General features: G+C 38.9%; 2 protein-coding genes across 4 annotated transcripts in view; both read left to right on the top strand.

The window, feature by feature from the left end:
- LOC114648631 (dihydroxyacetone phosphate acyltransferase-like) overlaps positions 1 to 7,283 on the top strand; it is a 36,003-nt gene extending 28,720 nt beyond the window's left edge. The window contains exons 13-15 of the mRNA XM_051924384.1: positions 4,066 to 4,165; positions 4,278 to 4,371; positions 6,923 to 7,283. Of these exons, the coding sequence (XP_051780344.1) occupies positions 4,066 to 4,165; positions 4,278 to 4,371; positions 6,923 to 7,028 (300 nt within the window). The 3' untranslated portion in view covers positions 7,029 to 7,283. The remainder of the gene's footprint in view (positions 1 to 4,065; positions 4,166 to 4,277; positions 4,372 to 6,922) is intronic.
- An 8,720-nt stretch (positions 7,284 to 16,003) lies between these two features.
- cep43 (centrosomal protein 43) overlaps positions 16,004 to 18,294 on the top strand; it is a 100,153-nt gene continuing 97,862 nt past the window's right edge. The window contains exon 1 of one of the 3 annotated variants that reach the window (XM_051925457.1): positions 16,004 to 16,330. In XM_051925457.1, coding sequence (XP_051781417.1) covers positions 16,247 to 16,330 — 84 coding nt within the window. In that variant the 5' untranslated portion in view covers positions 16,004 to 16,246. The remainder of the gene's footprint in view (positions 16,331 to 18,294) is intronic. The other 2 variants (XM_051925460.1, XM_051925458.1) reach the window with 2 other exon arrangements.

The raw sequence follows: 18,294 nt of genomic DNA, 5'->3' as shown, positions 1-18,294 counted from the left end.
GCCACTACGGAGATGGGGACCCCTGCAGTAAGTGGTATTCTGTATGTTATACCTCACACAGTGAGTAGAGTACAATATCAAAATTAAGACATTGAATATAACACTATTTTCAGTGCAACATCTAACTATCCATATGTGAAACACTGACACATTTGTCAGTATGATTGGCTGTTAGGTAGATTTATGATAAGTAGATAAAACAGACCCTGAATTGAGTTAATGGTTCTGAATTGAGTAAGGAGAAAGTGTCTGTACAGAATGGTGACGGTCTGTCATAATACTGTTTGCACTTCTAAGACAGTGTGTGTTATATTTGTTGTGAATAGAAGGAAGCTGTGTACCAGTAATATTTTGAGCTCAAATCACCACTCTCTGTAAAACTTTGTGGTTCTTAACTGGACAAGGGTTGTACCAGAATGTTACACAGTCAGTAAGGATGAACAAAACTATGCAGCTGTAGAAGCTGGTCAGCATAACTGGAAACATACAGACTGCCCTCAAACATTTGAGGAAGTAAATGCATTGGCATGCCTTGTTCAAACTAGCCTGGTTGTATTGTGTCCATTTCAGGTCTTCAATGATAGTGCCTTCAAAAATTGTTACTGGCCCTTTTGAAAGCATTATCTCTGGTACAAATTGAAGTGTGGTCAGATATCTGATTCTGGATGTCTACGACCAGCTCCTTGATTTTTCTGACATTAAGTGGTTGATTGTTGTCCAGGGAAGACACCAAATCAGAAGACAAATCTCTTCAATGTAAGCAATTTTATCACTGTTGGAGTTGGAGTTGTGTTTGGCAACATAGGTAATACATGAGACTCACCAAACTACCTTGAGGGGCATCTATGTTGAGGATCAGTGTGGAGGAAGTAATGCTTCCATTCTGAACATACTGGAGTCTGCCAGGTAGTAAGTCAGAAATCTTGTTGCAAAACGTGGCACTAAGTCACGGGTATATAATCAACTTTAATGGTACAGCACATTCCAGTTTTTACTTTTGCAGGTATGCCAGTATGTATGAATTGAGTGGGCTGTGGGATCCTCTGTGGAATTGTTGTTATGATATGCAAACTGGATGTGGCCAAAACTATATTTAATGTTTCTTAGCACTAATGTCTTAAAGCTTTTGATCTTAAAACGAGTGACTGCAATTGATTTGCAGTTCTTGAAACAGTCTACTTTTAATTTCGTTGACACAGGCATAATTTTTGTGTTTTTTCAAGAGGAAAGGAACTGTAGATTCACTCATAGAGGCATTAAAGATGTCAGTAAAACACCAGATAAATGATCGCTACAGATTTTAAGAAAACATTGTGAAATTTCATCCGGATGAAATGCCTTATGGATTTTAAATCTATCGGGGTACCTTGAAGGGTACTACAAGTACCTTTATCCCCATTGCATAATGGTGAACTAATTCAGACAAGCAAAAAGCAGTTCAAAGTCAGATTTTGTTACTGCTGCATAAGGGAAACTTATAGCATACCACACCAGCCAACTTCAGGGGCATAAGGGGTGATACAGAAATTTTTTGTTTGTGTGGACTATAACATGAGGGAAGCATTAAGAAATAGTGCGCCACTGGTGCCTCACATTAAGGAAACCAGGGTTCGTGGGCCAGGTGTTTCATACGTGGAGTTTGCATGTTCTACCTGTGTTTTTGAGGGCTTCCTTGGGGTGCTCTGTTTTCGTCCCACAGTCCAAAAGTATGTGTGTTAGGTGGATTGGTGCTGCTAAACTGGCCTTAGTTTTTGTGTCTGTCATTTTCCTGTGGTGGATTAGCAGTCTGTCCAGGAATTGTTTCTGCATTGCACCAGATGCTTGCTGGAATAGGTTCCAGTTGTCCCGTTACCCTGCCATGGATAGGCACATTAGAAAGATGTAACATGATTAGCTAAATAACATAACAATAATTAGTCACTAAGTAGACACATTCTAAATCCATTATTGTTCCTTAGCTTGCACCTGAATCTCCCTTCACAATGTCATGGATATATTTATGCCAATGGTTTACAAATTCCTCTTTCCAAATCCCATAGTGTCTAATAATAATTTCAGGTACCCAAACAGCTTGTTTAAAAGTTCTTTTTATATCATCCACAGAAACATAATATGGGTGCAATTGGATTGTGATTATGTAGCATCAGTATACTTTATACATTTTATATAAGTCACAAGTGCTGATGTATCCTATTTCCAGATTATTCTGGTATTGACTTTGAGTGACTTTAATGTCATTCCTGAACTCGCCAATTTAAAAACAAATGAGTTTCAGAAACTGAAATCTGCAGCCAGTAAAATCTGAAAATAATAAAAACATCCATCCATCCTTCAACCCACTGAATCCGAACACAGGGTCACGGGGTCTGCTGGAGCCAATCGCAACCAACACAGGGCACAAGGCAGGAACCAATCCCGGGCAGGGTGCCAACCCACCGCAGGACACACACAAACACACCCACACACTAGGGACAATTTAGAATCGCCAATCCACCTAACCTGCATGTCTTTGGACGGAAACCGAAGCGCCCGGAGAAAACCCACAAAGACATGGGGAGAACATGCACCAGACCCGGGAAGTGAACCCAGGTCTCCTTACTGTGAGGCAGCAGCGCTTCCACTGCGCCACCGTGCTGCCATAATAAAAACAGATATAAAAAAAGTATTAGTAATAGTAGTATTGCATATACATGCAAGAGTACAATGAAATTTTTACTCGCATGTCCAATCAATGTGCCACACATTGTCTCTTTACAGTGTCACGGTAAACAAGAATTTGTTAAAATACTGAACTTCATTTTATTCAATAAAAAACACAAATATAACAACTTATCTATGTTCATCTATGTTCTAATGTTTACATACCTGTTGTGACAGATTAAGGGCTCCGTGACCCCTTGAACCCTCAGACTAGACGTCAGACACCAGATAAAAGTCCAAATAATTTATTAATAATAATAATAATAATAATAATAAATGTGCACAAAGCACCTTCCACTCCACAATACTCAAATAATAATAATAATAATAATAATAATAATAATACACAATAACAATAATCCTCCTCACTCCCAGACACGTTGCCACCCTTCCACCCAGCTCAGCTCAACGTCTGGGATTTCCCATTGTCCTTTTATATCCCCTGACCCGGAAGTGTTTCTGTCCAATCAGTCCACAGTTCCTTTTCCCTTCCGGGTCAGGGTAAACAGTCCTTTTCTTCACCCCGGGAGCACGTCGTTCCTTCCTGTCACGTGACCGTGACATACTCCCGGGTTATAGGGCACATAAGAGTCCACGAGCTCCCTTACAGTGATTCCCGGTGGCCCCCAAGGTATCCAGCAGGGCTGTGTATAAAAACTACATAGTCCATAAGGCCTTGCTGGAACTCGGGGCACGTCCACGCTGCTGGGAGAGCTCCTCCTGGCGGCCTGGGGGTGAGGGCCGGAGTAAAAAGCCGACAATCCTTCACACTGTATATTTTATACAAAGAAGTTCAGAATAGCTGTTCTCTCCTCCCTCTTCTACCCTATCTCAACATATGTTACTTTTTCCTGATAAATAAACAATGTGGAACAGTAAAATTCTCTAATATGCCAAGAGTTCAATATTACTAAGTGATACTCACTCTTAAACATTTATATAGAACAGTGTGAAAACTAATAATATAGCTCTAATACTGTATCTATTGTCACACACGTGCGACTAGGAGCGAGCTGAGTGGACCAAGTGTATTACAAGGTATGATTAATAATAACAAAGAGAAAAAAAATTTGGATTTGTATTATCAACACACCAATGTATGACAACTTTAGCAGTACCCAAAATACAGGGATATGGACCATAAAAAAGACTGTGGCACTGCCAGGTTAACCACCATACTCAGAGTCGCACAGTGGGTCAGTGGTGAATTTTGAAACAACAAGCTTATACTTTACAACATTAGTTGCTAGGCCACGCTTGAGAAGAGGTTATGTTTTATACCTTATCTTTTTACACAATTACTGCTGAAGACAACACCATATTTTTACATGAAAAAGAGGTGTCACCAGTTTGTTTTTTCTACAGGTGGTGTGTAGGTACCTGATTGAGGAGGCCGGTGATAATGTTGATGAGAAGCAGTACTTTTCTGAAGTTCATAATTATGCTGTTAGCCTTCTTTCATCAGGTAATTGGATTGTGTTATTTTTTATTTTTTGCTTTTTACCATGTTTTATTGTGTTTATTTTAATGATGATCTCACAAATTAGATTAAAATGAATGTTTATATGTATAAATAGGAAGACTTCAGTCGTATGACCTCCTTTCCAGAGAGCTACATAAAAATGTCCTGGCAGCGCTGTTGCATCTGAATGCTTTAAGGAAGATTATGATGTAAGCAAATTATGTTATAATTTATCTTTGGTATGAGTTATACTTCTTAGTCTGATAGAAGATGGAATTTCAGTTTGCATATAATACATATGGGTGTCTTTTTGGTTGCCCATAAGAAGTGATGCTAGAATAGTCCTTTTCATTTATTTTATTAGGAGTGTAACTGAAATTGTTTTCTGAAAAGAAAGGGAGAAAATTGTCAGAACGGGAAACAAACAAATTCCTAGTTTGTGATACGCTTACAATGTGCACTCTTGAAACATGTGAAGCATGCTTTACCTTTTCCACTTGACCCAGCTTACACTATCACAAATTATACTTCTTCCAGCTTCCAGATAAAGGGGATCGCTGCACTATAATAAGCATCTAAAAAGGTAGTTCTGCAAAGAATAAAGTGCCAAAAATATTATTTAGTAATAATAGACTCTATTCATAAGTTAAAGATTTGCCGAATTGATTATCCAACCATTAGTAAACCTGCTTTTTCCATCAGATAGGGAGCTAAAATGTAAAACAACATCATACAGAGCAAACAGCTCAAAGGAGGAAACATAAATTGTATCAAATGGCACATACTCATTCTGTTGTGAACTTGGTGCTTTTAATCACAAAAGTCCCAAAATATTTCTGACTAGAGGTGGGAAAATTGGCAAAACCCTGCTAGAAATAAAAAGGGCAAATGTAGAATCTTTATAAACAAAAGGATTTATTTTCCCAAAAATGCTCTGAAACAAAAATAAGCTCTGAAGAGCACAAAAGGCCGAAGGAATTGCCTGAAATAACAATAACAAATCAATCCAATAAGACAATCTCCCAATAAATAAATCAAAAGAACAGTCGAAAAACAGAGCACATGAGTCAAAAATCCAGTAATAACAATGCACAGAAAAATCACAAAAGAAACTCACCAAAATAACAAGCACATTAAATGAACTACAAGGAACTGTGGGTTTTTCTCACAAGACACATGGAACATAATAGAATAAGCACAGACACACAAAAATTAAATAATACTCAGCTAATAAGAAAGACAGAATAATACAAATAATTAACACTAGTAACATAAACAAAAGAAGCAAAAAAGGACATAAAGAAGATTGAAGATGAGCCAGGGGAGAAACACATTCATTTTATGTTGATTCAGTGTTGCCAGTTAAGCTAATGCACACATCTTCACTATTTAGGATAAAACTGACGGACCCCACATGGCCAGAGAAATAACATATAACCTCCACATATAATGTGAGAATCACAATCAGATCCTATAGACTTTTTTGCTTATGATACTCTCATTTCTATAGCTATAGGAAGGGAACTCTAAGAAATAGCATGGGGAAAGTCTTGTGTAGACATTCATTCATAATTTTTAGGATTACTAAAGCCTGTGCAGAAGTTAACCATTGAAAATATACCTGCCTAGTGCAGGGCACTGTGACTCATATTCATACTCATTCATACTCACTCACACAATGCCAGTACTGACAATCAATCTAATGGCATATCTGTATGATCTGGGAGGAAACCTACATGGAAAACAAATAAAGCAATTCCAAAAAAACTGGTCACTCCCGTAGCTGTAAAATGAACTAAGTAAGCCCCATGTGTTGATAGGTGAAAGGGTTGCTTGCTGATCTGCAGTGTTTTCCGTGTAAAGCTATTTTTGTAATTATCATTATAAGACCTTATTTCACAATGGCAAACATTTGTTACAATGGGCCAAATGTTAGTACTGTAAAATGTCTTTATATTGTGAGAGGAGTGCAGAGCTACAAACATAAAGCTTCACTAACACAGATAGAACATCCATCCTTCATCTATAGGGAGCTGACCCTGAGTGCATTTTTCAGTGCTAAAATAATTACAGTGATTATACATCACAAAAGTGATATATTAATTAAATGCATAGCCAGTCAGCTTCAAAAAACATGCAAGTACGTACTAAGGAAAGATAGAGGATGAAAAATTCATTTACCAAATAAGACAGCTTGAAACTAGTCTGATGTGGTTTTATAAAACGAGTAACTAAATGTTGATGCCACAATTTGAGCTCTTTGTGGACTATTCAGCAAGGAATTGAAGATGTAAAGATAGGTTGTGATTTACCTGAATAGAATCCCTGGTTTTATTCATGGCTAGATTCATACGTACTTGTACTTTAAAACAAACAATTGATACTGTAAGCTGATCGCAGAAACTGTTTGGAGGGAAACTTTTGGCAAAGTGCCTTTTTCACTGCTTTTTATTTTAGTGAAAAGAATGAAGTGACAGAACTATATTGTATTGAACCTTATGACTGCTTTATGTTAATAGACCAGTATGTATTGAACATCTTGTTAATGTGCAAGTCTTAATTCCTGTAAAAAAGTAAACAGACTAGCAAACAAAGATACAAACAAATAATACTTGTTCAAATCCTCCGTGTTTTGTAAAATTGGAAGATAATAGACAGTCTATACATTTCTTACATTTTTGGAAAATACAGTATTCTTATCTGTTATAAACTCTGCTGACAAACAGTAACTGTTCTTTTTTTGTTTTTATATTATTCCAGAGACAACCAAAAAGCTTTTCAAATACATAAAGCGATGATTATGGACATTGAAAAAAAGTTGGATAACTATGTTTATATTTTACGCAAAGATAAAAAAATATTTTAACATATTAGTTTTTCTTGATTAATACAGTTATAGTATTTTTTCTTGAAATATTACTTTTTACACCTTCTATTTAAAATATAGTCTGTATAAAATATAAAGCCATTTGTGCACAGACAAAATTCAAGGACTCAGTTATGATTGATCAACCATCTGCTCATGCAGTGACAGTAAATGGTTTACTTTCAGTATGTTGTAATGCACTTATGTTGTTACTGTGAATCGTGTTGCTGTATGCTTTGTAAAACTTTGTATTCTTTGTAAAAGATGATAAATTAAATTAAGACTGTTTTGAAAAAGAAAGCCAATATTGTATTTTTTATAATGTAACATGTTACATATTACATGTTATGGCAATTCCAAAGTCATAAAAACAAATAATTTATTATAGCAAAACAAACACACAGGGCAGGGAATACAACAGAAGTGACAATGCAAATGAAAATAATGAGTGAAGAGTCTCTGCGTTCACCTAAGGACAGTACAGGGTCCTTTTTTAGTCCCATCTCTTGCCAACCATTCCTCCTCCATGTCGTAAAACTCATTATTTTTATATTTCATACATTTATTAGGTATCTTTAAAAATTAATATTTGACCTTTACATTATTTATTTTTATAGTTGTGACTGTGATTGCCATTTGCGTTGCCATTTTTCATTGTTTTTTTTGAAGGTTGCAACCATATTGTTCACTGGTTATTAAGAAAGTTATTATGTAATTTGTACAATGATGATTTAATATAGTCACATGGATGAAAAAATATCATGTTTGTGTTTATTTTTTGTTTAAAGCTCTGTCATTATTAGTTCGGCTTTCACATTTCATGCCTATGTTCTGGTGTACACATAAAGTTTTGCTTTCAGTGTTTTTTGCTAATAATTCTGATCTTTTGGTAACCTGCCGACATGAGCACTTTGCAGAACATATTACTGAGCGTATTGTCTGACACCTCTTGCAAGACAGTTGTTCAACACACCCCTGCAAACTGCACAGGTTTGCTTCAGATTGACTGTTGTTTTAGTTTATTATCTGAGTTGTGCTCATCCCTTAATGACTTGCTTATTTTTGTGTTATCTTGCTAAGAGACATAATAGCATAGGTGCCTTTCTTTCTACTATGGAAATTTTACTTGTTTAAGGCAGATGGACCAAAGTGGAAATGTGCGTATGCACAAGAAATCCAGATGCATAAATCTGTGCGTACGTCAACTTCCACGTTCTTCCACTCCATAAATCTCGGTCAGCGTGAAAAGTAATGCACGTGCACACGCCTGCTGCCCCACCCCAACTCCTCCTAGAATTACGCCTCTTTGAGTATGCAAATCAATATAAATAGCCCTTAAGCTGTGCCTTCTGTGAAAAGGCAATGGCAAAAGCACAGGGGAAATAGAAGAATTTCAGCGAATACCAAGTGGAGGCAAGGAGAAATGTACTATTTGTTGGTTTAAACAGTCGTATAAACAACAAAAGGAAGTGGATCGAGTGACAAAGAGTGTCGAAGAAACTCGAAAGCTCAAGTTCACAAAGTTGCACAGTTCCTGAAATAAAGAAGAAGTTGTCAGATTTTAAAGTCACCGTGAAAAGGCGAGTCGTAGTGTCATATAAAAGCTTATTATGGTACAGAGAAAAGAAAAAAAATAGGGACACTGAGAAAAAAGCTTGAAATGTCAACTTTAATCTTGAAATTTCCACTTTAATCACGTAGTGTATTTTGTCATTAAAGTAGAAAATCATAAACTTCATCTTAAAATTGTTTAATTTACTAGTTTCTCAAATCCCATTGTAACTAAAGTAGCACATTAAATGCTTTGTTTTGTATGTGTTCTTCTATGTGCTCTATGTGTGTAAATCACTACGTGCTTCTTAAACGGGCTTTCTCTTCCTCTGACAGGACACAGAATCCATTACATTCGTGATATTACAGCTCTCTGAATAATTTAAATACTGAGGTGTTTACTTGATATCATTTTCATGATAATAGGAGTTAAAGCATGTTATTAAACATGGGAACACAGTGGCACAGTGATAGTGCAGAGCTGGCGCCGCGTCCAGACATTGTTCCTGCCTCCCGCAAGATGCTTGCTGCGCCGTGTGAGACCTTCGATGGAATCATTTATTGCAGCAGTACAGTCTCTTTCAAAAGTACTAATCCCCAATTCCTGTCCTTCCTTTTCTTTCTCCAAGTAACCAATTGCCACACAATCAGCTCTGTAATAGATGTTAAGCCATCTGTAAACTGAGAACACAGATTCTTCAAAACTTTTAAGGAACATTGAAATATCTTTGTAGTACATGTTTAATTATTCTATCCATCTATCCTTCCAGTGTCGCGCCAGCCCCAGCAAGAATACAGCGCGAGGCAGGAACAATCCGTGAACAGAATGCCAGCTCCTTGCTAGCGCTGCGACACTGTGTCCTCATATGTTTAATTATTAACTATATAGATTATTTAAATGAAGTTAACATTTTATCTGTATAAAGTAATAAACATATTTTGCTGCATTTCATCTTAAAAATGATATCGTCATCATATGTAAATACGCACTAAAGTGGCTCAGGTTGTGCAATGTTATAACTGTATTGCAAGTTTACAGTGAGGTAATTGTACTTATAAGTACAAACAGTTCTACGGCACTTGATGGACTGATTGAGTGCGTTTATAGTTCTTGGGATGAAACTGTTTCTGAACCGCGAGGTCCGTACAGGAAAGGCTCTGAAACGTTTGTCATATGAGAGCAGTTCAAATTGGCAGCATGGCTGAGGCAGCATATGCTTGATGCTGTACCCTGATAATTCTCTTTCCGATCAGCTGCTATAGAGCTGTCATTCCAAACTCAGATACAGTGATATAAATACTCCGAGTGGTGCAGTGAGAGTAATATGGAAAAAGATGATCCGCTTTGGCAACCCCTAATGGGAGAAGCTGAAAGAAGAAGAAGAAGAAGGTGCAGTGAGAGTAACAATGCTAAAGCAGCTATGGTATTTGGAATAGTTTGGCTATTCTGTGGACCATTATATTGTTACAGGTTAATTACAATCAGATGCCTTAAACTAATAAACAATATGCGGTTAAATTCAGTGTATTTGATAAAGCAACATCAGGGATGTGGATCTGAAAAAGAAAGGGAAACCACACTGGAACAAAAGCACTGCTTTGACGCTGGGTGCCGGCAGTTTGCAAAACCGAGCGGAGAACTTGCGTACAAGTTCATTTAGCTGGTACATTTAGCTGGCGTGAAAATGTGCGTGGCTTTACGTCAAGTTTAGGTTTTATACATCGCGATTTGAGCGTGGAAACGGGAGTACGCAACATTTTTGTGCGTACGCACCGTTTATACATGAGGCCCCAGGTCTGTACACAGTTACTTTAAAATTAGTTGCAGCAAATGCCTATAAGACTAAAAACAGTGAAGAATTTACTATCAATCCTGGTACTTTTGAAATCCTAGAGTAGAGTGTAGAAAGGGGTATATGATCACTTAGTTAATTAATTATCAGTTTTACATTCAGAAATGCTGGTAATCAATTAAAACAGTTAACAAAAGTGTTCAGTAGACCCCGTTGTGACAGTGGTAAATTGTTGCTGTGGCTGTGTAGGAAAAGAGTTGTACTGCAAATATCATAGTTCCTATTTTTCTCTAAAAATTCTAATCCACTTCACTTCAAGCACCACCCCGCTACCTGCGCTTCGGAAAGCAGATCATAACCTGGTTCTGCTTCAGCCTCACTACAAACCAAGAGTGAGGGAGCTACCTACAAGCACACTCTCATTCAGGAAGTGGTCCCCTGAGGCAGAGCAGGCTCTGAGAGACTGCTTTGGAACTACGGACTGGGATATCCTGCAGGGGTCACATAGTGAGAACGTTGAGGAGGTTGTTGACTGCACTACTGACTACATCAACTTCTGTATGAACATTGTATTCCAGTAAGAACAGTACGCTGCTATGCTAACAACAAGCCATGGATTACAAGTGACATCAAGAGCCTTTTGAACCAGAAGAAAAGGGCTTTTAAAGGCGGTGATCAGCATGAGCTCAAGTGCGTGCAGAAGGAACTCCGAGTCTGGCTCAGGGCGGCAAAGGAGCAGTACAGGAGAAAGCTGGAGCAAAAGTTACAGAATAACAGCATGAAGGAAGTGTGGGATGGGATGAAGATCATCACTGGCTGCAGCTCGAAGCGGGTGCCTCCATTGAGAGAGACAGGGAGAGAGCAAACCTAATGAACAACTTTTTTAGCAGGTTCGACCACCCTAGCCCACTCTCACCTCAGAGTACTGCATCCTCCACCCATCCTTCTGCTGATACTAGCATAGGAGAGACTTTGCCCCCACCCACAATTACAGCAGCCCAGGTAAGCAGAGACCTAAGGAGACTTCGTGCCAGCAAAGCAGTGGGTCCAGATGGAGTATCGCCACGACTGTTGAAGGCCTGTGCGTTGGAGCTGGGGAGTCCTCTACAGCGCATCTTCAACTTGAGCCTGGAACAGGGGAAAGTCCGGAGGCTTTGGAAAACATCTTGCATCACCCCAGTCCCAAAGATATCACGTCCTGGTGAGCTGAATGACTTCAGGCCTGTCGCCCTGACATCACATGTGATGAAGACCATGGAGCGGCTGCTACTTCACCACCTGAGGCCACAGGTCCACCCTCGACCCTCTACAGTTCGCATACCAGGAGAAGGTGGGAGCGGAGGATGCCATCATCTACATGCTACACTGATCCCTCTCCCACTTGGACAGAGGCAGTAGTGCAGTAAGAATTATGTTTCTGGACTTCTCTAGCACTTTCAACTCCATCCAACCTCTGCTCCTTAGGAACAAGCTGACAGAGATGGAAGTAGATTCATACCTGGTGGCATAGATCGTGAACTATCTTACAGACAGACCTCAGTATGTGCGTCTTGGGAACCGCAGGTCTGACATTGTGGTCAGCAGCACAGGAGTGCTTTTTCTTCAGCCTATATACATCGGACTTCCAATACAACTCAGAGTCCTGCTACGTGCAAAAGTTCACTGACGACACTGCTATCGTGGGCTGAATCAGGTGTGGGCAGGAGAAGGATTATAGGACTTTGTTAAATGGTGCGACACAAACCACTTACAACTAAACACCAGCAAAACTAAAGAGCTGGTGGTGGATTTTAGGAGGCCCAGGCCCCTCACGGACCCCATGATTATCTGTGTGCAGAGGGTACAGACCTATAAATACCTGGGAGTGCAGCTGGATGATAAACTGGACTGGACTGCCAATACTGATGCCCTGTGCAAGAGAGGATAGAGCCGACTATACTTCCTTAGAAGGCTGGCGTCCTTCAACATTTGCAATAAGATGCTGCAGATGTTCTATCAGATGGTTGTGGCGAGCGCCCTCTTCTACGCGGTGGTGTGCTGGGGAGGCAACATAAAGAAGAGGGACACCTCACGCCTGGACAAACTGGTGAAGAAGGCAGGCTCTATTGTAGGCACGAAGCTGGACAGTTTGACATCTGTGGCAGAGCGACGGGCGCTGAGCAGGCTCCTGTCAATCATGGAGAATCCACTGCATCCCCTGAACAGTATCATCTCCAGACAGAGGATCAGCTTCAGCGACAGACTGCTGTCACTGTCCTGCTCCACTGACAGACTGAGGAGATCGTTCCTCCCCCACACTATGTGACTCTTCAATTCCACGGGGGGTAAATGTTAACATTATACAATGTTATTGTCTGTTATACCTGCCTCACACTCTCCACCTTGTATTTTTTAACTTGCACTGCATTTTTATCACTCTTTAATTAATATTGTTTTTATCAGTATGCTACTGCTAGAGTATGTGAATTTCCCTTTGGGGATTAATGAATTGTCTATCTATCTATCTATCTATCTATCTATCTATCTATCTATCTATCTATCTATCTATCTATCTATCTATCTATCTATCTATCTATCTATCTATCTATCTATCTATCTATCTATCTATCTATCTCATACCTGTATTATATTATTAAAAGACAGAAAACAACCATTAAACACTTTTCTATATTTTAATGAATTGAGCTATAAATAAAATAAAAATGTTATAAAATGTTGATTGATTCTTTGTATTTAAATTTAATAGCTACTAAGCCAATGTACTGGTGTCTGTTTTAAATATTTTTATCTAGTGGTAATGTAATGGTAGTGGTCTGTGCTTTTGATCATTTTTTCAAGGCTGAATGTCAGCTCAGCTGCCAGTAATTTAACTGTTAAATTATGTTTTTTTTTTTTACTATAGCCATGTGAACCACACATTTCATTCAGAATGTAACATTAACATTGTTAGGTACAGTTCCCTTATCAGGTCTGTTAAAATCGGCTTTAAGGTTTTGATAAAAAAAAAGGCTGCAACAAGATCTGTGTACTGGCTCCCATGGTACTGCAGCCAAATATGGTTGTGATCAAATTAGTGTCCAGTTGTCAGAAATGGTAATCTACAATACCATAACACACCAGTTTAAAATGGATTCTCTCCTCTTTTGCTGCCACACATAACCAGGATCTTACACTCTTCTAAGCACATATATCAAATAACAACTGATGTAACATACAGGACCTGTACACATTTAGCACTGCGTTTCCAATCAGTCATAATTAATGACCCATTCTGTTTGAAAAACTTTCTTCTTCAAATGCATTTTTTTTATTTAATACTTTCATGTATTTCAGGAAAAGCAGCACAACCACACGAATCTGACTTTTTAAAATTTCCTTCTATATGCTGTCAGCACGATTTAGAAAGTCTTTTGCAGTTTAAATGTAAACAACACTTTCATTTCTTGTGTCTCCTAATGCAAAACTTTATTTGTAAAACTGTAACATTTTCATGTTTTTACTGAAGTCTTTGCTGTCTAAAATTAGGTTTTTTATTGATAAGTACATTGTTAACTGGTATTTACTTGCTTGCCATGCATTTGCTAATATACAGAATAATTACACTTTGAAATTGAATTGTGTACATTGCACTGTTTCTAGTTGCCTATGCATGTGTATATATGTCATTAATATGTCTTTCAATAAGTAAAATATATTGTATTACTATGGGGCAGCATGGTGGCGCAGTGCTAGCGCTGCTGCCTCGCAGTAAGAAGACCCAGGTTCACTTCCCGGTTTCCTCCCACAGTCCAAAGACATCCAGGTTAGGTGGATTGGCGGTTCCAAATTGGCCCTAGTGTGTGCTTGTTGTGTGTGTGTGTGTGTCCTGCGGTGGGTTGGCGCCCTGCTTGGGATTGGTTCCTGCCTTGCACCCTGTGTTGGCTGGGATTGGCTCCAGCAGACCACCGTGACCCTGTGTTCAGATTCAGTGGGTTGGAAAATGGATGGATGGATGTATTACTATGTATATTCTTCCTACACAGCATGTAGTTGTGGATATTTAGATAGAACTTTATTTGAGAATATTTGGCTTTTTGCAAAAGCTCTTTAAATAAATAAACAGAACTTTATTTGAGAATATTTGGCTTTTTGCAAAAGCTCTTTAAATAAATAAACACACACACACTATGGTCTCAGCACACACCCGAATGACTGAAAACCAACAAAAATTAACAAAGAAAGAAAACTTCTGCCTTGGCTGTCACAGTCAGAGTGAGGCATTATGCAGGCGTACTGTTATTATATATACTAATTTAGGTTATTTTTTTCCCCCGATTACCTAAACTGTACTTAAGGCATTTCTTCATGTGATAGATACTTTTTTTACTTTTAAACGAGTAGTTTTCATTTCAGATATATTTAACTTTTACTTTTAAATTTATTGTCTAAGCAACAATATTTCTACTGGAGTAGAACGTTTAAGTATTCTTTCCAGCACTGAAAACTGTGGTTTTCAGCATGGATAGAGAGTGTATCCCGAGCCGAGCCTTATAAATTAGCTTGTTGATTCAGTGGGCCTCTCTTGAGGAGAATCACACTGGTTATCACAGAGTTATAGAACATGTAAATGATGTCACCACCCGCATTAAAGGAACACAATCTCCTAAGAAAAGACTGTGTTACTAGCCCAGTCTAGCCGGTCATTAATGTGGACACCCAGGTACATGTAGCAATACACCACCTCTACATCTATACTCTGAAGTGTGACCAGGCACAGAGGCTGTTTGGTGTGACGAAAGTCAATAAGCAGTTCCTCGGTTTTGTTGATGTTAAGAAGCAGGCAATTATCTTTGCAAAAGGAAACAATGTCCTGCCCATGACTCCTATACTCTGTCTCATCCTACTTAAAAATACACCCTGTAAGTGCAGAATCACCTGCAAGTAACATGACCAGGTGTTAAATTTATAGTCTGAAGGGTAAGGAGAGGGCGGCACGGTGGCGCAGTGGTAGCGCTGCTGCCTCGCAGTTAGGAGACCCGGGTTCGCTTCCCGGGTCCTCCCTGCGTGGAGTTTGCATGTTCTCCCCGTGTCTGCATGGGTTTCCTCCGGGTGCTCCGGTTTCCTCCCACATTCCAAAGACATGCAGGTTAGGTGGATTGGTGATTCTAAATTGGCCCTAGTGTGTGTGGGTGTGTTTGTGTGTGTCCTGCGGTGGGTTGGCACCCTGCCCAGGATTGGTTCCCTGCCTTGTGCCCTGTGTTGGCTGGGATTGGCTCCAGCAGACCCCCGTGACCCTGTGTTTGGATTCAGCGGGTTGGAAAATGGATGGATGGATGGAGGGTAAGGAGAAAAGGAAACAGGACTGTTCCGTCTGGTGCTCCAGTACTGCTCCGAACATCAGAAACGGAGTCCCTGGGAATCACAAACTTCGGTCTGTCAGACAGATGATGAATGCAATTAAGTGACTGTTATCTGAATTTGACTTAAAGGTAGAACCAGGACATTCTATTAAAATTAATCTGGATGCTTACATTCACCGCCAGTATTCCGCTGTCTTCTTGAAGTCGTTGAGATCGTCAAATTACTAGTTTGTTTGTTTGTAACCAAGCAACGCGTGCTGACGGCATGAGCGCCCCGTAGCTTCGATTTTCCCGCGGATGCTCTTCTGATTCGACAGACAAGGTGACAGGAAAACAGTGGCGAGTGTGATTGGCCAAAAGACCATGTTAGCAGTTTGAGTAGGAATAGGTATATCATGTATCAAAAAGCAGTTATTTCTCACGAGAAATTAATGCCCGTTTACGCGCGATGACGGTTTGTACTTCAGTCCTGCTGTGGCGAATGTGCGCTTCTGTTTAAGAGGATAGCTGGGCTTGTGTGGTTGTCTAGGAGAAGATGTCAGCCACGGAAGAAGACAACGAACTGCGCGACTTACTGGTTCAAAATTTGGAAAACAGCGGCGTCTTAAACAAAATAAAGGTAAGTAATATGCAGAGAATGTGTTCGTGCCGGTAAAGGTGGTGTAGCTTTTTTTTTTTTTGAGACTGACCTTATTTAATCTTTGAGAGAATCCCGTTTGTTTGGTAAGGCCGCAAATAGAAACCTCGAACTTTCCTTAAATTTCTCGGAGACTAACTAGTGCAAAATCCTGCTTCTAGGTTGGCGATTAAGGGTGATGTTTCGGATTGACTTTGTTCCATTTAGCATTTTCCATAGTAAATACACAGTGATTTTAAAAACATTCAGTGTAGTTATTGAATATTCTTGGAAGTACGTTAAGTTTACCTTAGGGAGTGAATCCCTTGAGAATGTTTCAGTTCTGTTTAAACATATGCCAGTAAGGACAACACAGAAACTTTGTGAAATTAATACTTTATATCGAAGTGGTTGGTGACATGCTTGGAATGACATACACATACAGTAGCGAACATCGTTGCTCATTCACCTGCGTTTCAACTGAATTTAATATGTTCTACTATACAGTGTAGTTATTACTTAAAACTTTGAATGCAGCCGACCAAGGATTATATGCGCCTCTTATGGCCCGTAAGGCGTTAACATTGAGACAAACGTATTGAAGAAGCGATAAGACCGGGCCTTCCTCTCATTTACTTTCTGTTCTGGCTATTTCTGTTTACGAGGAGTACAGTACAGCTATAACTTAACCGTCTCTGTGCCGCTGTTTTTAGCGAGATTCGCAATAGGCTTCAGCATCATAAGGTGCTCCGAGCAAGGTAATTGTTATTACAAGTACATGTATTACATTTTAGTCTACAATATCATAAAGTGGTCTGATCATTCTAATTGTTATTAAATTTATTAAATTGAACTAGAATGTTCAGAGATTCAGTATTGTAAATTTAATACAACTCTGACTGATATGCACCAAGTCTTACTCCCAACATGTCAAGTCTGTTGTTCATTTTATTTAGTTAATCTGCCACAACATGCCTGCTATGGACAACGTTTTGATTATATGACCCAGAACGTAGAATGTTGTAGAGCTGTAGCAAGAGATGAAGAGTAACCAAAAGATAAATATATCTGTGAGCTAAATTGCCTTGCGTATGCATAGGACTGCTTATTAATAACATACTCTTGCATGTGTGCATACACACATACATGCATATTCATGCAACTTGCTAACACACACTGCAAGAATAGAGGTAATGGTAGTAATATCCAGGGCTGTGGAGTCCATAGATAAATCCTTCGACTCCGACGTTTCCGGTACTTCTGACACCGACTCCGACTACTCTATTTAATATGCTAATGTCGTTTTCATGTTGATTGAAGGAAGGCAACATACACAACATTTAACCACATAACTACTGGCTAGGAAGCTGACTCTCTACTGTATTAGCCAGTTTAAACAAAAGACCAGAACCCCTAAACACACATCAGGCCATAGCATACACCTACATCGTTACACTTGTTTACACTCAAATGAACTTGTTAAACACATTATATCTGAAATAAAAAGAAAACACTTTTTGTAATGTACCATAATCTAGATTACAATATGTGAATGTCAGGTTGTATAATAGCTCAGCTGAACTTCACACTAGTAGTAACACAACTATGCACTGGGCTTTATTCTTACATCAGAGAAGTACATAATTATGACTATTGTTTGTGAAATGGGACATTTGAACTTGCTATATTTTTTTTTTCATTACAATTTAAATTTATTAGGAGTCAGATTTGGTTCATTTTTTCAGACTCCAACCCCGACTCCGGGTACCCAAAATCATCTCTGACTCCTCGACTCCGGCTCCACAACCCTGGTAATATCATTACTTTTATAGAAAACAGTTACATTTTTAAACCAGCATAAAATATGTCACCACTATCTGGTGCCATGATAAACAACAATGAACCGATACACAGAACTTTATTTTATTAATTTACAAACCACAAATCCGCTTACCTAAGATAATGGT

The sequence above is a fragment of the Erpetoichthys calabaricus genome, chromosome 3, assembly GCF_900747795.2.
Source record: "Erpetoichthys calabaricus chromosome 3, fErpCal1.3, whole genome shotgun sequence".
Lineage (NCBI taxonomy): Eukaryota > Metazoa > Chordata > Cladistia > Polypteriformes > Polypteridae > Erpetoichthys > Erpetoichthys calabaricus.
The sequence above is the reverse complement of the archived record's forward strand: the minus strand, read 5'-3'. Positions and strand labels throughout refer to the sequence as shown.